Genomic DNA, 26838 nt, shown 5'->3' with positions numbered 1-26838 from the left:
GCTGCTGAACTCTGGGGTCCTCCAGATGGGGTGGAATCCAGGCTGAGCTCAGATTCTCCACCTCTCTTCCAGGATGGCAAATATGATGGGTTTTCACAGCAGGGAGTTAGGGGAGATATGGGCTTTGGATAAATTAAAGCAGATCACAGACCTCCTGGGTTCCCTGCCAACAGTTACCCTTAACTGAGGAAAATGTTTTAAAAATAGATTATTTAGGCTTCATTCCCTCAAAGCCACTGTTCAGGTTGCTCTGGTAACTGCACCAAGGGCCTTGCTTTATTTATTTCATATGTCAAAATGCCCAAAGACCTATAGAAAATAATGATTTTCTGTTTATATGGGAAGAACAGCATAAAAGGGGGAGAGGGATTTAGTCCTAAACCATTTCTGAAATGATAAGAGAAAAGCAAGTGTCTCAAGTGATGAAAACCAGTTGACTTCACAAGAGTTAGGATGAACAACAGGAAAAATACTGCTAAAAGGAGATGTGACCAGTGCCCTTTTTTGAGGCTAAATGTTGTAGACTTCAAAATGCTCCAGAGACAAAGAAATTCCTCATTCTCCAAAACTGTCCCAAATACCACAGGTGTCTTGCACTGAGTTTCTCAGTGGGAGAACTGCTGTGGTCCCGCTGGGATTTCAGCCTGCAAAACCAGACAAGGATTAGCAACTCAGCTGCCTTGGCATGAAAATGCCCTTTCTGGTGAGGGGCAGGGCAGAGCAGGAGAGCTCCAGATCAAATTATGCTATCAGGTATCTCCTTCCTTCGCAGGCAGAACCTCAGTTGCTGTCTGAGAAAAATGATAGGAAAAGGGGAAATTCCACAGAGATTTCTGTCAAAAGAGGAGCGAAGTCAGGTGGTTTCCCTACTCATCCGAGCAGCTTCCTGAATTTAAAATACTGTTCTTTCCTCTGCCGTGGGAAACACTTCTGGTCCCTTCCACCTCCACCTGCATTCCTCTGCAGTTCTACATGGTTCACCAGTCAGGGGAAAAGAGACAGCTTTGAGACCTAAAAGCCACAGAAAACCACGCTTAGCAAGAGGAGACGTGTACAAGAAGTAAATGGCCCCTGAGCCTTGCTGTGCGCTCGCTGCGGGGCTCCCGGCGCACCACGGCCCTGCAATGGACACACCGCCCTGAGAGCTGCCAGCAGCCCCAGAGAGGGGAAGGGCAGCGGTGCTGGCTGGCAGCAGGAGCCAGCCCATGGCTGCAGAGCCCTGGGTGCGTGTGCTGGGGCTGTGCCCTCGTGTGCCAGCGGTGGGACAACGCTGGCTCCCGCCCCGAGCCGCGGAAACACGAGCAGAGGCTACGCCCCACGCCTGGGCTGGGCTGCGCACAGCGGCTCTGCTCCCTTCCCGTTTTTCCTGATACTTCTGGCTGTGCTGTGTTAAATGGAAAGCAAATCCCGATCCTGCCACCTGTCCTGATGGTCTCAAAGACCCAGCTCGTGTCATCTCTCAAGGTTTGCTGAGGGGTTTCCCTGGGGCTCTAAAGGCCCTGGGCCATTGCAGTCAGTGCCCAGAGGCATCGGCTGGGAGCAGGCTGAGCCCGGCCCTCCTGCCTCCAGGTCACCTCCGTGGGATGGGACTATGGCCGCTCCCCTTCAACGCAGAATCCAGCGCAACAACAACCACAAAATCCCCTGCTGCTGCTAACTGAGCATCTCAGCTCCCTTCTGCACTGTCTGGGCAGCGAGGCTTTGGGAGTGCAGATGCTTCAGGATCAGCCTCGAAAATAAACCCAAACAAACACCTTTTGAAGCTTAAAGCGACTCCTCCTGGAAGCCGCTGCAGGGAAAAGCATTTGTTTATTAAGGAGAGGCAGCAGGAATCGGGCATGAAAGGCGGCTTTGTCTCCCCGGCCACTGCGTGCTCCGTTTGTCTCTATATTAATGCCTTTCCTTCAGGTGTGCGGGGAATCTCGGGCACAAATCTCCGAGCTCCATAAAACCATCGGGCAATCCCCGGCTCCCGGGCCCTGCGCATGGCGGAACCCCCGTGTCACCCGCAGCCGCCCCCAAATGAGCGCATCTTTGCTCGCCTCTGCGGGGAAAAGGGGGGTTCTGCGAGCACCTGCCGAAGGGCTGGATCCACGGCCGGATGGAGGCAACGCGATGTGCCTCCATCCCCGGGGACCCCCAGGGACGCGGGGATCCCCGAGCAGCGGGCATCCCCGCTGGGGGGGGAGTCCCCGGGCAGGGAATCACCTTTCCGGGGGGGTGCGGGGGTCAGCATCCCGGGGGCAGGGGCAGCTGAGGGAGCATCCCGCCTCCTCCCCGCGCCGCGCCGCGCCAGGCCGTGCCGGTGGCGTGCTCTGCCGCGCCGGTGACGGTCGTGCCGGTGCCGTGCCGCCCCTCGCCGTGCCGCTCCGCCCCGCCGCGTCCGCCGCGCTGCAGCCCCGCAGCCCGGCCCCGCAGCCCGGCCGCCGCCGCCGCAGGGCCGGCGGGCAGCCGGCGGCATGAGGCGCGACCCGGCGCCCGGCTTCTCCATGCTGCTCTTCGGCGTCTCCCTCGCCTGCTACTCGCCCAGCCTCAAGTCGGTGCAGGACCAGGCGTACACGGCGGCGGTGGTGCTGGAGGGCAAGGTGCAGTCCGTGGGCCCCCCCGCCGGCGGCAATGACAGCCGCGGCGCCGGGCCCGCCGGGGGTGTCCTGGTCAAGGTGCTCGACCTGTGGCCCCTCAACAGCGGGGGGCTGCAGCGGGAGCAGCTCATCAGCGTGGGCTCCAAGGCGCCCTGCTTCAAAGTGAAGCGCAACCACCGCTACATCTTCTTCCTAGAGCCCACCGAGGAGCCGCTCGTCTTCCGCACCGCCTTCGCTCCGCTCGATACCAGCGGCAAGAACCTCAAGCGGGACGTGGCGCGGATCCTCTGCGCCGACTGCGGTACGGGCCGCGCCGCGGTGGCGGGGGGCGGCGGGGGGCGATGGCGGAGCGGCGCCGGGGGGCGATGGCGGAGAGGCGGCGGGGAGCGCTGGCCCGTGTCCCGGGCAGCCGCGGGGCGACAGGTCCGTACCGCTCGGACCTGGGAGGACAGGTGCCCGGCGATCGCCCCCCCACTTTCAGCCCCGGTGGGCCCCGGGAGCCGCGCCTGCACCGGGAGAGATGCGATGCGATGCGATGAGACGCGATGTGATGCGATGCGATGCGGTGCGGTGCGATGCGATGCGATGCGCTCCGCGCGGCCCGGCCGCCGCAGCCGCGCTGCCCCCATCCCCCGGCCCCGGGGCTCCTCGCTCTCCCGGCTCAAGGTCCCGCAGCCCCGGCCCGGCTCCGCGCCAGCAGCGCAGCCCCGAGCCCGGTGCGGGGAGTGCCCGCAGCCCGCGGCCGCCCGGCGCTCGGCGGTGCCGCGCGGCAGCTCCCGGTCTCAGCGCGGTCCCAGCGCCCCGGAGCCGCTCCCCGTGGGGGCCTCGGCCGCGGCAGCCCTGGCCGGGAGAGCTGCGGGGGCTCCGCTGACTCCGGCCGCGACCCCCGCCCCGGGCGTGCTCCCTGCTGCGGAGGCGGCCGGGCCCGGGATGCGGGGCTGGGACAGGGGCAGCGCTCCAGGTGTGCCCTAAGAGCCGGGAAGTTTTGCGTCTTACAAAATAACGGCCTCTCGGGGGGGAAAGTTGGTTTTTCTTTTGTTCGTTCCGCGCATTTCGGTGTTTCCGATCACGGCTCTCGTGCGGTGGCTTGTGCTGTTCTTCCAGCACCTCTGGAAACGCGGTTATGAAATGACTTCAACGGGAAGCGCCCGCCGGAGCGTCCCTGGTTTTGTTCATGGGTTTTCCTTGTTGTCCTCTGGCAGGTGATGAACACCTGCGAAGGGCTGGGCGGTGGTGACCGGGCGAGGACAATGCCTGCATTTTCCCAGGGTTTGGATAAGAGCTGACAAAAATGCACGGCTGGCCCTTCATCCAGCCTGAATGCTGGATACTGTGTCACAAAATCTGGGGAAGGCTGGTGTTAACCCGGAGAGCTCTGAGTGCCGTGCCGTGCCCTCAGAAATGCTTTGAATCCCTCATGTTTGGTGTGTTACGAGGATATACAGGCTGTATCTCCAGGGAATCCAGGCTCCCCACTCAATGTCAGTACACTGCATCCTCATCAGGTTAATTGGCCTTTTGCCTCATTAAAAGCAAGGTACTTTGTCAAGTTATACTTAGCTCTGTAATGACCATATGTGTGCTGCTCTGTGGTGGTTGTTGTGGTATTAACTGGGTGTTTCTGGGGCAAATACTCTGCCATTCGGGACTGCTGACCCCACACTGTGGAAGCTAGACCTGTCTCTTTTTTTAGTTACCCAAAAGATAAATTTAGAAGCTTGCGTTTCCTGGGAGAAAGGTGGAACCTTGCATATCATAATATGTTGTTGAGGAAAATGGGCTAGGACTGCGTGCGAGAAAACTAATTTGGGAGACACTAATTTCATGCGTGTCTGTATGTGGGCCATTGTGGACAGAGGATTTAGTGAAAGAGCTGTGGTAGAGACTAGAGGGAAGTAAATGGGGGAATTTTTCAGGACTGTGGTCTCATTGTCAGGTGAAAACACAGCAAGAGGTATGTAGCTTTTATTGTTTTTTAATTTTATTATTATTTTTTTTAATCAAAAAGGATTCTGAACTTGTGCATCTCTGAGCAGCAGGGTTTGACTTTAAGGGGAATGGAGGCTTCTCCGTGGCATCCTGGCTCAGGCCCAAAGTGTTAATGTGTGGGCTGATGTAACAACAAGTTAAGGGTTGTCATTCTGTCGTGACACCTCTTTGGAGCAGATGCTTTTGTTTCAGTGTGGCTCTGACTCGGCTCCCTGGCTGAGGGACGCTGCAGGTTGGCGGGAGCCTTGTCTCAGCAGAGCTCGATGGCAGATTCCAAAGGAAAAATAAAATCTGGTGGTTGGGAAATGTCATTGCTGTGGTTTTGTTTGGTGATGAAGATGAAATGGGAGCCTCAGCTTGCTGAACTGGTGGTTCCCTGAGCACTTCATGCTCTTGGTTCAGCTGGGAGGTTACTTCTGAAGGTGACTTTCCTGGCAGGATCTTCTGATTTGTAGCACCTGAATTGCTGGAAAGGTGTGTGAAAACTGGGAAACCAGACCATGGTTTGCCTTCCTCTTCTGTGGTTTGTGCCACAAGGGGTGCAGGGGTATTTCCCACTCTTTCTACTCACAGGGGTGGTGAGAATTCCAGAGCTGGCAGGAGGTGAATGTCCAGGCACGAGGTGCACTCTGAGGGACAGCTGGGCTGCAGCTGCGTGAGAGGTGTTACAGAGCTGGGGGACAGATGCTGGGGTCACTTCTGAGCAGGCAGGGAGGACCCTGTGGCTCTGATCACTCCAATGCCCCCACTCCCAAAGATGGAGGCCTCACAGGACCATCTTCTCCCTGCCCTGGCTCTGTGCCTGGCTCTGTTTTCCAGTGATTCATCCCCTTCTCACCGGCTAAGATGCTGTGTGTCTCCTGCTCTTGCTGCTTGCTGAGGTCCAGGATGCGATTCAGGACTAGATCTGTGATGGGAGCATCCATGTCTCTCTCTAAGGAGCAGTCTCTGCTGTTTCCACATCTCACTTAGAGGAGAGAAAGAGAGTGCTGAGACTCTGCACAGGACCCAGACCCTGTCTGAGCAGAGCCAGGAGGACTGAGGTGAGAGAAGGATGGCCTGGGGTGTGGGGGACAGAACAGGAATGCCAGTCTGTGCACCTGGTGTGTGTGTTGGGTCTGAACTGGGTTGCTTTGTGTGTGCCCCCTGAACAGAGATCCAGGGCAGGGATTCTCACTTTGGCCATCTCACTGCTGGGCAGGCTCTGGAGGCTGGAACTTCCCCATCTGCAAACCCCAGGGGGGTGCAGCCTCTGCAGCTCTGCCCAGCCATGGTGTTCATCCCCCTGGCACACAGGGAGCAGCTGGTCCTGGGGCCTGGCATCCTGTGGGTCTCACCACCCACTTGTCCATGTTAAAACCTCTTTTGCACTGGGAATATTATTGTTTTGTTTTTTTTCCCCCACACTGTTATATAACGATTCTTGTTATTGCTTCTGCTCCTGTCTCTTTTCTTTGTATCTTCTAGTCCTTAATTTTGGATGGTCTCATATCTCCTTTGTGCCTACATGCACAGATCAAGGAGGAGGAAATAGGTGCAAGACACAGTGCTGGCTCTCACTGGTGAAGGAGCTGGTGGCATTATCCCCACTGGAACAACTCCTGATCTGAATCCAGAAAGGGGGTTGTGGTGCTCATCCTCCTGGTCCTTAGGGGTAGCTTGTGTCAGCATCTCCTTCCCACTCTGTATGAGTCCTCTCTTTCTGTGCGAAAGATTTACATGCAGATATTTTGCACACAGAAGAGTGGGGATTTAACCTGTCCAGCCTCTGATTTCTGCTTTCACAGAAGAACAAATGTCTTCCTGCCTCCATATGCAGTGAGTTGCAAAGTAGCTTTAATTAGACCTTGTACATCTCCTGAAGCACCTCACCGAAAATGCTGCTGAGCTCCAGGATGAGGTCTGCAACTCGCCTGTAGGATTAGCTAGCTTAGCCTGGGCAGGTAATCTGGGGGTGGCAGATCCCTGGGAGGATTTGCAGGCAGAGGACCTGTTGTAGCTGGTACTTCTTGTGAGATGAAGTATTTATTTTATATCCAGTCCGAAGGTGTCTTGGTCCCAGTGAGAATCAGGGATGTGCTGGGGCTGTGGCATTTGCCTCAGTGGCCACAAAGGTGGGAGCTGTTTATCCTGGAGCCAGCTTGGTTAGAGCTGGCCTGTGAAGGGAGGAGGAAGGCTGGATTTTGAAGTGCCCGCTGGAAAATACAGCCCTCTGGATTACAGTGTAGGTGTTGCTGCCTGAAATAGCACTGGCAACTTTGGGCCAGCAGCTCATGCAAAAATATCCCTCTCCACTATCCTACAGATCATTGGACTTATTGCAAGCCAGGCAGGCAGGCACCCAAGGGGAGGGGTGTGGGTGGGCTCCAGCCACTGGTGATGGTCCTCTCCCTTTATCCCAGGACAGCTGTGGAGCACAGACCAGTAAAGCTGGATTTGCTCACACACCACCTTGCTAATTAGAGCTGTCTGAAACTATTTCTCACCACCTTCAGAAAATCGCACTTCCTTGGGTTTGCAGAAGAGCAAAAACTTGCTTCCTTCTTGCCTTGAGTTTCTGAAGATGGGGAATGGTCACTGCACTGCAGACAGCTTTGACCTCTCACAAGGGTGGCACAGTCCTGGGTGCTCTCTTAAATCCTCTCATACAGGATTTGGTCTAGAGTGGACCTGGGGTGGCTGGGTCCTCGTGGCCAGGTCAGTTCCTTGTCTCCCAAATGAGCCATCCAGGAACTGGCAAGTGGAACTTTGCTCGGCCTCATCTGCAGGTCCAAGTGACTTCAGTGGTGCCTGACACAATACAGCTTTTCCCCTCCCAGACATGTGCCATGCTTGGAGCAAAGCCTGACTAGTTTCTCAGTCCCCCTTTCAGAAATGTTTCACTAAATCTCCCCAAGGATCTCCATGAGTAAGATGAGACTAAAACAGCTCCTGAGTGATCCCAGCAGCGCTGATTTCTCTGCCTAGGGTTGCTCCATGCCCAGCCCCTGGCCTCAGCTGCTGCTTGGTGGCTCTTTGTGCTCTGCCAGCTGACAGCCCTTAGACGTGGGCCCTGAGGCAGAATGCCCTTCCTAAATCACAGGCGACACCTTGACTTGGGTTTGGATCTGGATCAGAAACTGGTGCATGCTTGGGAGCACAGAGGCAATAAACTGCATCACCAGGCAAAAAGGGAGCCATGCTCTGCCGCAGCTGCGCTCCCTGCTTCATTTGGGCCGTGTGAGATGCACCGTGGGCACCAGGGCCTGCAGCCTTCTATCACTTGGCACACCTCAAAATCTGCTGCAAAGTGCTGCAAGGGATGGGTTTTGGACGGTGCTGCTGGGCTGAGGGTGCCTCTCCCCACAGGCTGGAGGGGGTGGCCGGTTCCCTGTGCATGTGGCACGGCTCCCACGCAGAGCGGCTGCTGCTCCGCCAGCTCTGGGGCGCTGGATGCTGCTGCTGAAGTCGCCTCATCTCCATTCCCCTCCTGAGCCAATGTGTGACGCTGCTGAGTGTAAATGAGAGCTGTGCTGGCCCTGCCATGGCACCTGGGCTACCCCAGGTCAGCTGTGCTGGCCCGGGGCAGGTGAGGGTGCAGGTGCAGGGGGGAACACAGCTGAGCGATGCACTCGGCCGGGAGGAGCTGCAGGAGCTGATCCGTGGGGGGGCAGCAGGTTTGGGAGCCTGCGAGCCCGTGGGCGACTCTGGTCGTCTGAGGAATTCTCACTGCAGAGGAGCCTGAGCGGGAGGTGCTGGGAGGTGAGGAAGTGCCTCCGCTGAGCCGGAGCTGTCTGGCAGCTGCTGCCGGCGCTCCCGTGCCCGCTCCGTGCCCTGGGCTGGGAGCTGGGCAGGGCGCAGCAGAGCTGTCGGCACATCCATCCTGCCCCTCTCTGCTGGTCGGAGGCTGCCAGCACGCCAGGTCTCCCCTCCCCGGGTGCCGGGCCGCCCTGCGGTGCCCGAGCGGCGCCGCCGCAGGCGGAGGCTGTGCCCGCTCCCCGGTGAGGAGCTCTCCGCGCTCCGAGCCGCTCTGTCCGGTGCAGATGGCACAGGACGCCTGTCCCCGGCGGGGGCTCGGCGGGTGGGGAGGCTCTGGAGGAAGCTCATCTCCCTGGAAACTTTGGCAGCCGGGCTTGCCTGCTGGATTGGGTGTGCGGCAATCGAACCGCCGAAGGCGCCAGCACCTCTCAGCACTTAACATCTCTGCCCTGGGGGGAGGTGGAGAGGTCTGCCAACTGCCCAAAATTTTGGGGACAGAGTATTGAGCCTTCTAGGGTAGGCTAGAGATCAAACGAAAGATGAATCACCGTGCTGCTCTTTCTCTCTGAATGACCCTGCTCCCGGAGCTTGGCTGCTGCAGTTCGGGGCTGGGCTATGTGCTGCAAAGGCTGGGCTGAAGGGCCAGTTAAAATTGCTCTTTTTGAATCCCCATGGTCCCGCTTCACCCTGGGTAAGACCCTGACCAGTCTGGAGGATGGAAAATATAAGGTACCCCAGAAGATTGGTCCTAGAGGGGAGCACATGATTTGCATCTTGAATGTTGTAGCTCAGGGACAAGGTTCTTCTGCCCAGAGCAACTCTCCCTGGCCTGGACAGACCTTGAATTCTCTTTGTTACAGTTGTTGGCCACACTGGTTCTCTCTGGTCCCCGCTGCCTGCAGCAGGACAGTGCCTTCCTTTCCTGTATTCCTGTCACTGTTTGCTGATCTCTGGAGGGCAACTGAGTTCATCCTTGCAGGCTGTAGCATGTGTTCTGGTTTTGCAGGAATAATTCTTCATCTTTGGTGACCTCCTGGAGCAGAGCTGTCTGCTGCTGTCTCTGAGCACAGCATCTCTCTGGAATGGGACACACATGCCTGATGAGTGGGAATATGTCACATTTGTGACAGAGCACTCAGCTCCCACCCTGCTGCCCCTCTCTCTCTCTGCCCTGATGTGAGGGAGCTGTCCTTTGCCTCTTGATGAAGGTGAGAACTCTGGGAAAGCCTTCCCAAAGGGCTGAGGTGCTGGAAATGAGCCTGTAGGATCTGCGGGTGAGAGCAGAGCCCCAGGGCTGATGGAAAGCAGATCTTGGATGTGATGGTTTTCTAGGGCAGGTCTAGATGGGCAGTGCTGTGCCTGATGACTTGTGGAAAGGCTGAGGAGGATGGGAATGCTTTGCAGAGCCTGTGGAAGGACACAGTGTACTACTTAGTGGGAGACCTAGTCAGGTCCTGCCAATTTGGGGTCGGAAGGCAGGTATTTGCATTCATTATAATCAATCACTGCTCATCCACTTTCTGTAATGGCTCGGTAATGACGAAACGCTGCTCAGGAGCCTCTCGGTGGTCTCAGGGCAGGCAGATGGCTTGGCAGGAGGGTAGGGACTGGAATTAGGTCTCCTTTCTGGGCTGCCTCAAAGTTGGCAGCGATGCAGGAGCCCTGGCTGCTGCCCTGGCCGGAGCCTGTCCCCGCCAGACCCTGCTCCCGCTGCCCGGGGTGGGCAGCTCTGGGACAGGGCAAGGGCAGGTCAGCAGCAGAACAGCCTTTGCTGCCTGTGCCAGTGCCATGTGGCCTTTCCCATCATGCAGAGGTGTGTGGGTGTGTGATTAGCAAAACACTCATTAGCCCTGGGAGTGTGACAGGGAGCATGATCAGGTCAGGATGCCTTGCTTGGGGGTTGGATCTTCCAAGGGCTCCATGGGATAGTGGTAACAGCAAGGGGAGGAGTGAATGCTCCTGGCCCTTGTTTGGACCTGCTGCCCTAGGAATTCCCCTCCCACCCCTCCAGTCTTCCTCAGCTATCCTTCTGTGTGTCTTGGTGCAGGGGAGAAAAGGAGTCTGAATGTGCTTGTCTGAGTCTCCCCATGGCTGCTCTCAGCCTTCAGCCAGGTTGGCATGTGCTGGGAGTCCAGCTGAAGTCACCAGCATCCCTGGGCAGATCCTCTGCCATGGGGGGTCCCAGCCACCTTCTCTCTGTATCTCTGCTGGGAGAAGGATCTGTCTTCCCATCCATGCCAGGTTGGCTCAGCCCCAGCCTGAACTGCATGGAGAGCTGCCTGCTGAGGCTGGTGGGATCTGGGGAACATCAGGGACTCCTCTCATGGGGTGATGGGACACTCACTGCCTGCCTGGGCTAGAATGAAGCAGAAATTTCTGTCCTTGGGGGATCTGGCATGGGCAGCTTTGAGAAGACCAGGAAACCCTTCATTACAGCACCAGGGAGCCTGAATCCCCCAGATACATCCCCAAATATGCAGAGCTGAGGCAGCAAGAAGGAGCTGGAGGAGTTTCCCTGCCAGGTCCTTCCTGCAGCTCCTGGCTTGTCTTGGCTCTCTGTATGCATGCAGGAGGACCCCATTCCAACAGCCCTGATGAATGTTCCATCACCCAATGACTCCCTGACCTTGAGTGTTTCCAGAAGATGCCTTGGTGTCAGTAAATGGGGCTGCAGCTGGGGTGGAGGTCTGGGGTGCACCAGGATTGTTCTCCTCTGGACCTTTCTGCCTAGGTTGGTGATTTAAGCTGGTCCTCGTGGCATGGAAGACACAAGAGGCTGGAAGGCTGTTGGTTTGTAGGATGGCTGTTGGTTTGTAGGATGTCATTCTTGCTTGGACATTCAGGCACAACAGCAACTGCAAGTTCTGGCAAATGCTGCAGAACACACAGGCCAGATGATGCTCAAGTAGGATTACAGGGAAGGAGGGGAAAAGCTAGTAGGTGTCAGGTATTCTGGTGGATTTGGGAGGCTCAGATGCAGCTGAGATTCTGGGAAAGGCCTTGAGGGTTTTGAACATTGATATATAGCAGTAGGTGTAGGATGGTTTGGATGGGAATTAGGAGTTATTCTATACCTACAAGAAGTGATGATAGAAGGCAGCAGGCAGGGGGTCAGCCAAGGGTCCTTCTTGTACACAGAGCCCTCCTGCAGGGTGCTGTGGGGCACTGAGGGGGAGGACTGGGGGGTCCCCAAGGCCATGCCTGCATGTACAGCAGGGTTGGGGTACAGCTGCTGATTGTGCAGCTCCCCAAATGGCTCGGTGCCAGAAGGGATGGGCTGCACTGGGAGAGGCACAGCACATGCTGAGGCAGTGCTGGGTGTTAGCCCCAGGAGAGGTGTGCTGTGATCAGTAATTCCTCTGTGCAGCCTGATCTCCATCACCTGGACTATGCTCCAGAGAAGGAGCTTTGTGGCACATCCAGCCCATTCCAGGCTAGGGATGTTCTGGGTGGGGACTGCTCTCCATGCAGGGCTGCTGGGCACACTCACTGCAAGCAGGGATGTTTGCGTGGCTTTGTGCCCTGGAGGGAACCAATGCAGGCAAGGGGGTTGTGCTTGGAGACTTGGTTCAGGTCCCATCTGTGCCACTGATCACAGGAAAGGTTCTTAGCATCCCCATGCTGTGATTCTCTGCCTGACAAGCAGGAAGGATTCTGCTTTGCACGCTCTTCTAGGGAGCAGGCAGAAACTGGTGGTGTCCTGAGTTCTCAACAGTGTGTCAGCACCAGAAACCACCAGAAATGGAAACAAAACCCTCCCCTCCCTCCTGTCACTGATGCACCTCAGCACCGTCCATGGCCATGGGTAGGGCTGTCCCTCTGCCAGCTGCCCTCTGTGGGGCTGGCAAACCTGGCTGTGGAGGAAGCAGACCCTGCAGGGGTTCTCTATGCAGCTGGGGGCATCTGAGTTGGTGTTTGGGGTTGGAGGCCCCCTGCCTTGCTCCTGAAAAAGCTCTGCAAGAGAACTGCAAAGTATCACCCAGCAGAGTGTTGTCTCTCCTTGTTGTGGCCACCTTGTTCCAAATGCTTCCCAGCCAGGCTCAGCTCCCAGCAGAGGTGTTAGATGCTCAAGGACAGAAACTCTTGGTGCCCAGCCCTGCCTCTGATCTGCAGCAGCACACTCCATCTGTGGGAGAGCTTTGACGTGTGAGGAGATGATCTCTGTCAGTCGGTTCCTGGTGACACGCAGGCTGCTGGTGCCCCGGCTGTTCTCCTGGTGCTCAGCACTAGCTGGGAGTCCTGGCGGCAGCCACGGATCCCCGAGGGCACTTGATGCTGGATGATGGTGTGGAGAGAGGATTTCCCGAGCTGTTGGAGGGCTGAGAGCTCTGTGGTGCTCGCTGTGATGAAGGATGCTGGGGTGAGGCAGGCACAGCGGCTGCTCTGCTGATGCCTGAGAACTTGTGTAGCTGCTGAGAAATTAGGGGTGTGTTTTGTGGCTTGAAATGACCCTTAGAGGTGCCACAGGGCCCATTCCCCACTTCTCTGGGATGCCACATTGCCTGGAAAGGCTGACCTGGAATAGTGACTAGACAGAGCAAAAGGAGTAAAATAGGAATTTATTGAAAGGATCCACCTTGGGCAGTGCAAGAGCCTGGCTGGGGCTACACCCGAATCAAATCCAAGATGCATCTTGGTCATGAGTTTTACACTTTTATAAGTTTTGGTTCATCTACATATTGTGGTCAATTACCCAACCACAGCCCCAGGCTATGAAGTCTCAGCCCCCTTTCCCTCGCTGTTGTTTCTGCTTTTTGGGTATAGGCTGTCCTTGATTCTCTAGCTAGAAAGGAATTGTTTTGTCCAACTCCCCTGTGGAGTTACTAACACCTAATATGAAGTTTCATAGTTACACACTAAGCAGCAGAGATTCTGAAAAATATAAAAGCTAAAGCCCAAGGCATCAAGTAAGTGTCTCTGGCAGGTGATGCAAACCCATCCAGGCAGGGCTTTTCTTCAGCAGGCTCTTCCCAGTGAGAGGACAGACAACTGCACTGTCTGCCTGTGCTGAGCCAGCGAATGCAGGAGCCCTCCTGCCTTGGGCTGCAGACGGCTCCAGGCCTCTCCTTCCTTCCCTAGCCCTGCAGGCTGGATCACCTTCTGCTCCCTGTCATCAGGGCAGGGGCAGGGAGTCCAGAGCTGTCACACCAGGTGAGAGGAAGCGGAGGGAATCCTGCCTGCAGTGTGATGCACCTGTAGAGGAAACAGCAGAATTTGCCAAGAACACACATGATGTCACTGGAACCAGACAGGTAACTGGGAATAAACTCACTGCTCCTGCAGGAAGGAGGCTCTGGATGTTTCTTTCAACAAGGAGAGGAAATGCCTTCCTGAGGTGAAGTTTTACACTGGCTGGTGGGCAATGAGACCAGAAAATGTCATACTGAGATGTTAAAGCATCCAGGAGAGGAGCTGGTAACTCCCATACCATAAATACATGAAGAAGGCTCTGGCTTCAGAAGGGCAGGTGGGCACACTGGAAGATGCACTGGGAAGCTGTGACCTTTTGAAACTTTCCTGCTGGGATAATGGCTGTGGTTTTCCCTTGCTGACAGTTGCCTGTAATCCACACAGGATGTTGACTGGCTGCAAGGGGCTGGAGGTGGCTCCTCAAGCCATGGTGGCTCCTTAAGCTCTGAGCTGAGCAGAGGGGGCTGGTGCTCTCCTCTGCTCTGGATGCCCAGGAGATGTGTGCTGTGTGTGCTGTGTGTGCTCTGGTGTGGGGTGGCACTTCTCAGAGAGGTCACTCAGTCCCTGCCCCTGTCTGGGCAGAGGGATGCTGAGCCTTGGGGGTAGAGCTGTTCTCCAGCTGGGATGTTTCCTTATGTTGCACAAGATTTACTGAAAGCCTCGTGTGAACCTGCTGGGAGGGGGTGCATTGATGAGTTTCTTTTCCCATCATCCCATCTATAACTCAGTGCCCTTTCCCGTCACTCGGCCTTGAGGGAATTTCCCACCCCTCAGGCTGTGTCCCAGAGCCAGGAGAGCAGTGCCAGCCCCTTCCTCCCCTGGCCAGGCAAGCCAGTCCTTGGTGCTTCACTTCCTGCACTTCTGGGGTGTCAAATTAGACCTGACCTGGAGCACAGCACAGCTGAGCTCTGCCAAAACTCTGATTCTGGCCCACGGAGGCTGCAGAGCCCACTCCAGGATGAAGTGGGTGAGTCCAGGGGCCTTTCCAGAGATCCCAGCGTGGTCAGAGCCTGGAGCTGCTGCCTGTGTCTCCTTTGGCTGAGGCTGTGAGGAGCAGGGGCACTGAGGTCCCACTCTGGCAGCTCTGCTGTCACCCTGGGCCATGGCACAGCTCCAGGCACGGCACACCTGCACCAGGCTGGAGCAGGGACAGTGTCACAGGGGTGGGCAGTGCCTGCAGGGGAGGATGCATTGAGTATCTCCTGCTAAAAACTGAGTTGTACCAGGTGTGTGGTGTTCCAGGAGAGTTATCAGATCACTGTGGAAGACCCATCTGTGTCCCTGGGGCAGGAGCCTGCCCAGCAGTAGGGCTTGGAGCTTTGGAGATGTTTGTTGTAGCAGACACACACCTGCCAGCAAGGGAGGCTGGGAACAGGATTTTACCTGGAGCAGTGTTATGCTGGGCTGAACTCATCTTCTCTTGAAGAGTGGGGCAACATCAGAAAGTGTGTGTGGGGGGTCATCTCCTGTCTGCTACACCCAAGGGGAGCCCTCCTCCTTGAATTCTTATTTTCATGGTTGATATTCTTCTAAATGATGTTTTTTTTCTCCTTCCCTCTGTAACGGATGACACGGGAAACCCTTCTGCAAGGAAGTAAATTCTGCCTGTCACGGTGGCTTTCATTTGGCAGGGTTGAATTTCCTTCCATGCTGCTGTTGTCTTTCTCTTTTCCCTCTTCTCTCCCGCCCACACACTCTTTTCCATCGTACATCCTCAGCTTTCAGAATGATAATTGCAGTTGAGTGAAGAAAACCCTAACATGTTTTGAAGGATGGCTTCAGTGCCTTTTTCTGCAGTGTTCTCTGAGAGAGAGTCTGCACCCTGTTTGAAAATGTGAAGGTGTTTCAATGACCTTTTTTCCATTTAGACCTATTTTTTGAGGACATTTCCAGCAAGTTCCTGGAAGGCTCCTTCTTTCCTTTTCCAAAAGCACCTGAGTGAGCTGTGGGGGCTCAGCCAGGAGAAAAGGAAGCTCAGGGAGATCCTTCTTGCTCTCTGCAAATCCCTGACAGGAGGGTGGAGCTGGAGGGGTTTGTTTTTTCCTCTCAGGTAACCAGCAGCCTCAAGGTGTGCCATGGAAGGTTTAAATTGGATTTGGGGGAAAATTTCTTCACTGAAAGGACAGTCAGGCATTAAAACAGACTGCTCAGGACAGAGGTGGAGTCATCACCCTTGGAAATGTTTAAAAATGTGTAGGTGTGGCACCTGGGGACATGGTTTAGTGGTGAACATGGTGGTGCTAGGTTAAGGGTTGAATTTGGTGATCTTAGAGCTCTTTTCCAACCTTAGCAATTCTGTGATTCTACTCGTGGTGGGACTGTGAGCACAATGATGCTTCTGCCCATGCACCGTGTCCTGGGACAAGCAGGACAGAGGAGCCCAACAGCCCTGCCTGGGGCTCCTGGCCCAGCCTGAAGCTGCTGCTCAGACCTCTGTGAGCAGCTGCTGGACCAAGGAGCTTTGTGCAGAAGGGTTGTGTCCTACTGGCCACTACTGCCAGCCTGTCAGCTGTTTCCCCAGATGCGCCTTTGGCCCAAGCCCTGGGCCAGGGGCTGTGTGTGCCCTATGCTGTGTTGTGGCCAGAGCAGCCCTTCCCAGCCCAAGATGCTGGATGTGCTCTGGAGAGCTGCCAGACCAGCAAACCCACACTGGCCATGGCCATCCTGCACTCACCAGCTGAGTCTGGCTTGGCAAGAGGTGCAGGATGGTTCAGAGAGCAGCTGGAGAGGGAGAAGTGTGAGGGGAGAGGCCATGCCAGGCAGGTGGCTGTGGTGTCTCAGTACCTGAGGGCTGCCCTCCCCCTGCCCCTGACCCTTCTGTGCCTCAGCTGGTGCAGTGTGAGCTTCCTGGGGCTCTTGGCAGAACACTGTGGCTGCTGCTTTGGCTTTGCATCCCTCTCAGTGGAAATCAGAGTCCTTGTAGAAGCCTTCAGAGCCTCATCAGTGTCACTCTCCTGGCAGCTGAGACAGCTCTGTGCTTCAGGGTGAGATTCACTCAAAGGAAAAAATACCCTGGGGCAACCTGGGGAACAGAAGCCACCATCAGCTGGAGCTGTAGAGTGTAGGGTGACCTTTTTTCTCCCTTGAGCAGTCTTGCTCCGAGGGAAGTGGAGGACCCTTGATGCTGAGATGCTGCTGTGAGACACCCAGCAGCGTGCTCTGTGTGTCAGGAGCTGCCTGCAGCGTGCGCGGGTGTTTATGGCAGGGAAACGAGGCAGCTTTGCCACAGCCTGTTCCCAAACCATTCCCAGTTCCACCTGGCTGCTTACCCAGCCAGCAGAGGCAAGGGAACCGAGCCTCCTGCCCGTGGATGCAGGGATATTTCCCTCCCCTCCCCCTGCAATCAGATGCTTGCAGAGCAGAGCTTGCACTCCATCAGACGTGGGTGTCTATAAAAAGCCTCCCTGGGGTTGCGATTGGGTGGGTTGGCTGTGCCACGTGGCTTCTCGTAAGGCCCGTGTTGCTGAGCAAGTGGCATCCCACTTATTTTTGGCATTAATAGTCTTTAGTTAATACATAAATTCAGCTTAAATTCTGGATGGAAAATAAATCCCAAGTGGAGGCTCTGCTAATAAGACGGCAGACGCTTCGGGGAGCCTGGGACGCCTGAGCGGAGCGGCCGCGGCTGCTCGGATCCGAGAGCAGCAGCAACACAGGCACCGGGTCCTGAAAAGTTACCACGAGTTGTCCCACTGAATCACAGAAGGATTAGGCAGGTGGCTGAGGTGAGCTCTAGCTGGAACTGCTAATGCCCTACTGAGACTCCCAGTCCCACCTGGTATGTGGAGGAAAGGGAGCCCAAGCATCAGTCTAGGTCTGACCACTGCAGAGCACCCTCGTCTCTGGCAGTCTCCTGACAGCCCCAGGTTCTCTGCTCTGCTTCACTCTTGCTCCCCCCCTGTTCTTCTCTCAGGCTTCCCCACATCCTGGTGCATCCCAGGGGACCTTCACCCCAGACCTGGGTGTGTTGAGGGCTGCATCCCAAAGGCTGTGTCCTTCCAGAGTCATACATGCCTGTGAGGACCTGGCAGGGAAAACCATGGCCAAGCCATGCAGAGTGTGGGACCTCAGAGCTCTGACCTTGGGCTTTGCTCCATGGCATGGTGCTGTCACCTGAGGGAAGGTCTGGAGATCCCAGCAGACTGTCCCAGGGTTTTGTGGCATTGTGTTCCTCAGGGCTGTGCCATGGGCCTCTGCAAGTGTGGCAGAATGGAGAGTCCTAAGCCTGAATTCACCATTCCCATGATGGTTTTGATGGTTTTGAGGGTGAAGGTTGGAGCTGACTCGTGTCCCTGCCCCAGCAGGCTCTTCTGAGCAGCACCAGTTCTGGGTGCCTTGCTCACCCTTGTGCTGCCCAGCACATCTACATAGGGGGCTTCTGATGGCTCTGCAGGGGAACAAACCCCTCCTGATGTCCTTCACATGACCATGCTGGAGCTGTTTTGTGCCTCTGTGCCAGACTGACAGGCCAAGAGGGATGTGCTCACTCCCGTCTCCAGCTGCCTCCTGAGCTCCTCCCCATTTTCATCTGACTGCTGTGAGATGAAATGCAGAATATGTTGGATGCTTTTTGAGAAATGTCTTTGTGGAGAGGCAGCTTTCCAGGAACATTTCCAGTGGGGTGCTGCACTGATGGTCCCACTCCAGCCCTTCCCTGTCCTGTCCCTTCTCTCAGACTTGGGGTACAGGGTGTATGCCACTCCTAAGGGCAGGTGTCCAAGTGACTGGGCAGAAAACCCCATGGCTAAAGGGTGGCTTGCCAGCTCCTGACAGGGTCCTCATTGTGTTTTCATGAATTTCAACTCTTATAGAGCTGAAAAGGGAGGTTATCCAGGGTTTAGATGAACACCAGTCTCTCCTGTCTTACCTTGTGCATGAGGTCAGTCCCTACATGCTCAACACTTTAACCCCTTGCAAGGAAGAAAAGAGTTAAAGCAATTTTCAAGCCTCAGGTTTTAGATGCAGCAAGGACTGATGTTCCAGCACTGGCCTCATGGAGTGGGGAGAGTCTGAGGGAATTCTGTTCCCCATGTTCCTTCCTGCGGGTTTCCATCTCACTCTGCTTCTTTCATCTGCAGTTCCCATGTAAAGGAGTGACAAGGGAAACCTCTGTAGTTTTGTTTTCGTGGATGAGGGTTTGCAGCCACATTTTCCCATATTTTTGGTGCAGGGAAGGTGGGGTTCCCTGGTGTTGCAGTTGGGAAAGCCCTGGCTGTTGGGACTGGTTGTTACCCCTGATTCAAAACATGAGGGGGTGAAGTCCCAGCTACAGCCTCTGGGCAAGGTGTAACAACCAGGCTGTGCAGAGCTGTAGGTGGATGCAGCTATTCCTCTCCTCTCTTCCCCCACATCTGTGTTCCCATCTGGGACCTGCCTTGGGGACGCATCACACTGCAGCAGGAGCTGCAGCATGAGATGATGCGGGGGCGGCCCTGGGAAGCTCCTCTCCTGGAGCAGGGGCCTCAGGGAAGTGAGAGAGAGAGAGTGTGTGTCCCTGTGCTTGTGCCAGAGGCTTCCTTTGGAGCCAGAAATGATCAATGCTGGAGGCTGGGGGGGGGGTGGGAGGGAGGAATCCCAGCATCTTCCTACCCAGTAGCCAGCAAATAGACTCTGGGGATTGGCCGTTGCTAGGCAGAGGGATGGCCAATGAGGGCACAGCGGTCCAGGTGCGGCTGGGACATCCTGGCTGGGACTGTGCCCGTGTCCCGAGAGGACAAACTGTGGCAAGGGACAGCGATGCACAGGAGGGAGCACTTGGCATGTGGGGTGAGTCCAGGCTGAGCAGAGCTGCAGGGTTTTGTGCCTTGGTTTCTTGCCCCTCAGCTGCTCCCCTCCCTGCTGCCCTTCTGACTCCTTTTAATCCAAATTCCTCCATCATCACCCTGTGTATCCTGAGCCCTTGTGAAGGTGTGTCCTCCCTGTCCCTCTCTTCTGCCCCAGAGAGAGCTGACAGTGAGGTGGTTCTCACCTGGAAAAGCCCAAAAATAACTCTCTCAATAAACCAGCACTGAATAAGGCAGAATAAAGAAAAAATAACTCTCTCAATAAACCAGCACTGAATAAGGCAGAATAAAGAGAGTACCTAGTGAGTAAATAAAACATCCCTCCAGATGCTGGGCACCCACGTTTGTGCAGCATCAGATTCTGGGCAGACACAGACTCTCAGACACTCCTGTGTCTCAGAGCAGATCCAACCCAGGGAGAGAAGCTCTCCGTTTTGGTCATTCATTATATAATTTCCTTCCAAGAAAACAACTCTCAAAGATGTTCTCACAAGGACTTCTTGCTGCACTGTTAGAAACAGGCAAGGCCACACAGGTGGTACAACTGCTGTGCTTGAGTAGGAGCTGCCATGGGCTGCAATATCCTGCTGAGCTTTTCCCATGGGCATGAGATGTGTGGCACAGCCCAGCCTGGAATGTGCTCAGTACATCCAGCACAGCCCAGCACAGCTGGGCAGGGGTGTACTCTGCTCATAAGTGCATCATAACTCCTCCAGGCACAGTGGTCTCCTGCCCAGGATCAATACACTCCACTCCTGAAATGTGAGATGCCTTCTGACTAATGCTGGGAGGAACATTGGACAAGAGCATGGAGTGACAGGATAAAGGGAAATAGCAATTGGGATGGGGTAGGAGACAAGCAAAGGATGGGAAAATAATTGATAACTTTAGGAGAGAGCAGCCTCTGTGGCAGCCCCACTCCCAGCTTGTGATGGGTTTTGGATTAGCCAAGGAATCAGAGCAGGGATGTGGGAGATGCCTGTGCACAGGCAGGGCCAGCAGTGCTGCTCTGCCTTCGCTCTGTCACTGTCCCTGCTCCGTGGGGCTGCACTAATCCCCGCCAGGAAAAGCAGGGAGGGAGCTGTGCTTTGATGGAGACAAGGAACGGTTTAGAGGGAATTAGAAGGGATTTATGTTGGTGGAAGAAAACACAGTAAGCGTGGCTGGCCTGGCCTGGGTCAGGGCACTGGGCTGTGCAGGGAGCTGGCCTGCCTGGGCAGGCCCCTGAGGAGATGCTGTGATGGCAAGGGGGAGCTGCTCACCAGAGTTTTCCTTAAAGCCACTGTTCCCAGAGGTGTAAGGCTGCACATGGATCTTAATTATCTTGTAGAAGTTTTATGGTGACTGGAAGAAGCCTGAGAGAATGAACAAGCAAAGCTCATCCCATCTGGAGATGAGTGAAAATGTCCCAGCACTTTTTTAGTATCTTTTCTGTGTGCTTGAAATTCACCTCCCAGCTTTATATTGCCTATCTCTCAGTTCTGCACTGTTTTGAGCTGGCTACAAGAACCCAAAAATGCCTGTTTTCAGGTCTCACTGAAGGTTTCTCCCAGTTAAAGCTTGGTTCCAGTTAGACCATGGGATGGTGGCTTTGGGTACCAGCATCTGCCATTGACAGTTCACAGTCTGCTGTCCCAAGGCTGCCCCGTGCAGCATTGTCTCTCCTGGCTGGCAGCTGGCTCTGCTGTATGAGATGAGGCAGGATGTGGGATGGACAGGCTGCAATCCACCATTCTGGGAGCCTCACAGACATCATCTGTTCCTGTTGACTTGCCTGGACAGGAGGCAGAGGTGGTGCTGATCCCGAGCGCTCCGGTTGCTAATGGTTATGGAAAGCATCCCGCTGGCCTGGCAGGGCCTGCCTGTCAGCCCCAGCTGTGTCTCTGCACCAGCAGCTGGGCAGAGTTGTTGGAGCAGTTTTGCTTCACAGCTCTGAGAATGCCAGGACATGGCAGTGTCTGGAAAAACACAGGCAGGCTTCTCCGAAGGATGCAGGGAGCTGGCAGGTGGGCGGGAGGCTGACAACATCTCACTGCCCTCTGCCCACCTCTGCTGCACAGACCACTGGCACCTTCCAGGGCACACAGCTCCCAGCCTGTCAGTGAGATGTGCCTGAGCTCCCCGTGGTGCCTGGCAGGACTCTCTCACTCAGAAATCACAGGCTTGGTGGTGCTGGCAGGCAGGGATTTGGGATGTAGCTGGAGTGTCCTCTGTTCTTGCACCCTGGTTTTGTGGTGCAGGGGCAGAGTCTGGGGGGTGCCCCATGTCCCAGCTGCTGGGCAAGGCTGCACTGCAGAGCTTTCTTCATGCCCTGTAAGGGACAGAGAGGGGAAGGACAAGAATCTGCCCCATCAGGGGCAAAATCTGCTGTCCCCAGGGGGGGGATGTGCAGTGAAAATTCTGTCAAGGTGCTTGGAGCTCTGTGCTCTGCTCTGAGCATGGGGAATGTCCCTGCTCTGCTCCCTGCTGCTCTTCAGGCAGCATCTAGAGAATAAGGGACAGCACATGTGAGGAAGCAGCAGAGAGAGGGGTGCAGGAAAGCAGGTGGAGATGTGGTGGAGGAAGGCATGGGAACCCAGTGATTATTTTGGTCATGAATCTGATTTCCCCTGATTCTGCAGAAGGGTTGGACAGGCAGTCAGATTTCCAGTGTGGCTCTCCTCAAGGTCATGAAGCCAAGGCTCTTTTGGAGGAAGTGCAGTCCTGGGATGCTGCTGGGCATAATATTTGGCTGAACCCAATGCAGAGAAGCCTTTGCTTTTCTATGCAGCCTCCTCCAAACATTTGTGTCCAGCACAGAGCCTCTGACAGAGCTCCAAGGTGACAGAGCAATTTGTCAGTGGCCCTGTCAGATGCTGAGGAAGGATTTTAGGCTGTGACATGCACTCAGATACCCATTTAGCTGCCAGCTCCAGCTGTCTGTTGTTTTCCTGGAGAATAGGGTGAGGGATGGACTGACCTGTGTTTTATTTGATCTACCTAATTTTTTAATGATTTATTTGCTGGAGAGAAAACAAACATGGGCAGGAATTGGGCTGCTCAGATACTTCTTGTTTTTATTTTAGACTGTGCCTGCTGGGGTTCCCCATGCTTCAGGATGATGGGGAAAACTTGGCTCTCCTGTCCCACTGGGTACTGGGCACGTCTTGCTGTGGCTTATCTCAAAATTGCTCAGCTGCATTGCTGTGGGATTGCTCTCTGGCACAGACACAACACACGCCTGTGGAACAGAACCACCGAAACAGGGCTACCTGCAGAGAAAGGTTTTCAGTCCTGTCAGCTCTTGAACTGTGACCAGGAGTTTTTTCAGCCCAGATAAAACAGTGTCAAGTCACCTGCAACCCTGTGAGAGTGCAGATGCTCTTATTCCCATGCAGTTTAATTTACTGGTGTTGCTGTGCCTTGGTGCCTGGTTTTCAAGAGATCACAGCTAAGAGCATCAGCAAGACTGCCCTGGGAGATGATGGAAGGAGCAGCAGCCTCTCCCAGTGCAGTCTTGTGGGCTTCCCTTCTGTGGAAACCCCGGGCTGGATCTTCTCTCTGCCCTCACAGGGCTGCAGGAGGGTGGGAAGCTGTGGCAGATCAAGGTGCACAGAAGAGTTCTCATGGAATGGCTTCTCCATGGTGTGGAGTTCAGAGCCCTTTCCTTCTACAGGGTCTGATGCAGGAAAAGCATCCCAAATTTTACCAACAGGAGTGGTTGGCTGTGACCAAGACAGAGCAGGAGCCCAAAGCTGACTTTGGGGGTGCTCCAAGCTGTGCCTAAGGAGGAGCTGGATCTCCATCACATCCAGGAGGCTCTGAGGAGCTCACAGCTGGAACACGCTGTCCTAGAAAACGGCGCACATTAGTCCCAGAGTCTCCAAGGCTTCACTCCCGTGTAGTGACATCCACTCACAGTAAAGTGGGACAGGAGAGACCTGGTGACAGCTCTGACATGCTGCCAGCTCGGCTGGGAGGAAATGATGGGTTTGCCAGCTCCTGTTTGCCTGCTAGTCTGAGCCTGATGTGGGCTTTCCCCATGGACTTGGAAAAACATGGAGGGGAAACCAAGGCAGAGAGAATGAAAGCCAGGCTCTCAAGCTTGGCCAAATGGTTTATTTTTCTATGCTGAAAAGTTTTTCAGATCCTAATTAAGGACCAATTAAGTGATTAGTGCCACTGTGTCTTAATTAAGGTTGAATAGCTGTGACTGTTGCTAGTGGTGGGTCATGATGGTTTCCTAAAGTGACCTGCACCACCTCTAACCTGCTTGGGTGCTGTGGAGGAATAATCTGCCTGAGATGGGATGTTCAGCTGTCACACAACTGCCACTTGGTGTGGGAAGGGACTCTTGGATTAAAACCATCCCTGGTAACAATGACATGTTGCTCTGTACTTGATTCAAGCATCCCAGGGGCTGGGGTGAAGACAGGGGCTTCACCTGTCCTTGCTCTTATCCCACCCCGTGGTGCTCCCTACTCCCTTGGGAACAAATCTCCCAGGTTTCCTCTCCAGCATGTCCCGCTTTTGTTCTGTAAACCAAAACCACCAGGATACCTTTCAGTTGGGGTAAAACTATACATCTCTAACACCTTTTATCATTAAAGAGCTATTTGAGTTTTACAAATGTGTGGGAAATTGAAGCAGCCCTTCTGCTATTTTGACAGGAGTTTGTGCACAGCACAGTTCATTCCATCACTGTTAGCCCAGCTCTGCTTTGGCAGTGCTGACACCAAGAATCCAATGCTGGATTTTTGGTTTGCCACAGGAAAGGTCTGGACACAGGACACACAGCTACCTGCTCTGTGGTCATGCCACGGCAGACCCCATGAATCTGTATACTTTAATTATCAAAAACAATGCCTTGAGGGAATGCTGCTCACACTTTTCCTTCTAAAACTACGTTTTCTGCTCCTTGTGTGGTTCCAAGGAATTTCCCATGGGATTGTTTCCCAGGGGAGGGAAAGCCAATGATGGGCAACCAATGTGCTCTCAAGAGCTTGCTGCAATGTCCAACTGATTTCCCCATTCCCCTGCTGTTCAAAGTGGCCTTTGCTTATCTTGACCTTCATAGATATCCCATGCAGGGATGCTGATGAGTGTCTTGGTAGAAGACAGTGCTCAAATAAGTTATAACAGAGGGTCTGGAGGTCTGAGAGAGCCCTGCCACAGCAGAACAGTGCTGCATCCCTCCTGATCCCCACTTTCACCTGGATACATGGAGGCTCCTTAGACTTTAAGCTGCTACAAGATGAGGAACTCAGCTCAAAGCCAGCTGTATCCTCTTACACAAACACCAGCGCTGGTAATTGCAAGGGATCATGGAGGATTGGGAGTGGCCAGCTGAGGGACAGGGACTTGTAGGGGCAAGGGGCTGGAGGGACCTGGAAAGGCAGAGTGTGTTGCAAGGGACCTCCCTGGTTGCAGTGCTGTGAGATTTTGGGTGGAATTCAAGAACAGCATGCATGGAAGTGTTGAAAAGGCAGATGGATGTGACTCTTGGAGATGTGGTTTAGTGGTGAACAGAGTGGTGCTGGGTTAGCAGTTGGTCCTGATGATCTTTGAGGTCTTTTCCAACCTTAATGGTTCTAGGATTCTATCTCCTAGCAGGCAAGACACTTCTCCTAAATGCAAGTTCAGTGGGGAAATAACCTGTAAAATAGGTATCAAAAGGGATCTGAAGGGCTCCAATCCAGCCTCCCATCCATAGGTGCCTGGTGCAAGGTGCAGCATCAGCTGTGTCTCAGAAGAAGTTAATGTGAAAGTATTAATTCACATTGTCAGCCACAGCTGTAGGATTGTGCAAAGCTATTTGTACAGCCTGAGGATTTGGTCTGATAAATCAGGGGAGACTTTGGGCATAGAGTAACAGCAACTTCTGACCTGAGTGAGGTATTTTCCTGGGTTCTGGCATCAGGTGGAAGCTGCCAGGTAGGTTGGAATTGTCTTGAAGTGTGGGATGGTGGTGCTGTTGCTTCAGTCATCCTTCTCTTCCATGCTGGGGTGGAAGAAAGTTTGGAGATAGGATTGTTTGGGGCCCACGTGCCTCATGTCTGCACATCACAGCAGCTTTAACACCCAAGCTGGGGCAGGGCTGCAGGACCCCTGCACAGTCCATGTGGGAAGGCAAACTGCTCAGCTCCAGCACCCTGACGGGAGGTAAATCCAGAGCCTTAGACTTGCATCCTTTGGAGGCACAATCCCTCACCAGTGCCTCTTGTAGGGCAACTGCTGAGTCTTTCAGAGGTCTTGAAGGAGTTGGATCAGAAGGTCTCAGCTCTGTGGAGCTGCTTGCACTGGTCCTGGTGCCGTGTCCTGGCACATGGGCTCCATCCACCCTCTCTTCCCCTCCCAGCTGGCAGTGCCCCCTTGCCCTGCTCTGGCAGTGCTCAGGCTGGCCATGGCAGCCAGCCCTGCCCTTTGCCTGCCTGGAGCTGCCAGACACGCAGCAGATGGTTCCATCCACACCCAGACAAGGCTCTGTCTCGGGGGCTGACATGGGAGACAGGAGGGATGTGTGAGCAGCTCCACATTCCCTCTGTGCTGCTGCACATCCCCACTGTGCTGTACCCAGGTGGGACTTCTGAGGGATGAAGTGAGAGGGGATAGCTGAGTAAACAGAGCCCCTTGGGAGCAGTCCAGGCTCGTGGAGAGGCAGGGGAGGGGAGCACTCAGTGGCTGTTCAGCAGGGGCTCTGTTTGCAGGGGTTGCTGGTCACACACACGGTGGTGCCAGCTCCTGAGGGAGGGAGCAATCTGTGTCATCTCGCAGCGGGCTCCCTTAAATCTCAGCCTGATTAAGCAATGGCAATATGGGCCTGATATGAAAGAGCCTTCCCTGAAAAGGGCCGATTGTGTGGGCAGAAATAGCCTGTTTAATTGTTCACAGGGCGCTGCAGTTGGAGGCACACAAAGCCCCCAGATCCTGCCTTCAGCTGAGCAGGAATCTGGAGATGAATAGTGTCCATCAGTGGCTGGTGCTGTTTTGGGTACACACCGACCCTGCTGGCCATTCACCTGAGAAAGCTGTGTTTGAACACCCAGGGTTTTGTTTTCCACCTCAAGATGTCTGAGGGATTTGGGGAATATCCACTCAGCTTTTGACCTTTTGTTTGTCCTTGAAAGAGCAGTGTGTGGCTTTCACAGGGAGGCTGTTGGCCAAAACTCCAGTGGGGCACAGGGCCTTGCAGGGTGGCACTGCTGTAGGAAGAGGAGGTGCTGTTGATTGGTCTTGGGAACAGTTCCTCCTGGATTCCTGTGCTAGATTTTAGACCCACTTGTGAGCGTGGCCGGTGGTTTTCCATCGACACATTTGCTGAGAGCTGTGTCAGAGCAGGTCTGGAAGGAGTTTGATACTGAGATGTCTGATGAAAAACTGCTGTGTGTAGTTACGTCAGAGTTATTTATTCATTGCATAGAGATAAAAGCTTTTTTGATGGAGTGCAGTCATCTTAGCTTGTGGCTGTTGTTTTTCTTAGTTTCTTGTGTATTTTAGGAATCTAATTAATTATAGGGAGTGATTGATGCTCAGAAAAAATACACTTCAAGTTGAGCTGCAGTTTTCTTCATGATTTC

At 54.7% G+C, this 26838-nt stretch overlaps 1 protein-coding gene across 4 annotated transcripts in view; it reads left to right on the top strand.

Annotated features, from left to right (window-relative positions):
• Positions 1-2416: 2416 nt before the first annotated feature.
• NRG2 (neuregulin 2) overlaps positions 2417-26838 on the top strand; it is a 151141-nt gene continuing 126719 nt past the window's right edge. The window contains exon 1 of one of the 4 annotated variants that reach the window (XM_079319492.1): positions 2417-2883. In XM_079319492.1, coding sequence (XP_079175618.1) covers positions 2460-2883 — 424 coding nt within the window. In that variant the 5' untranslated portion in view covers positions 2417-2459. The remainder of the gene's footprint in view (positions 2884-26838) is intronic. The other 3 variants (XM_079319490.1, XM_079319495.1, XM_079319491.1) reach the window with 3 other exon arrangements.

The sequence above is a fragment of the Erithacus rubecula genome, assembly GCF_903797595.1.
Source record: "Erithacus rubecula genome assembly, chromosome: 16".
NCBI lineage: Eukaryota > Metazoa > Chordata > Aves > Passeriformes > Muscicapidae > Erithacus > Erithacus rubecula.
This window is presented reverse-complemented; position numbering and strand designations above follow the sequence as displayed.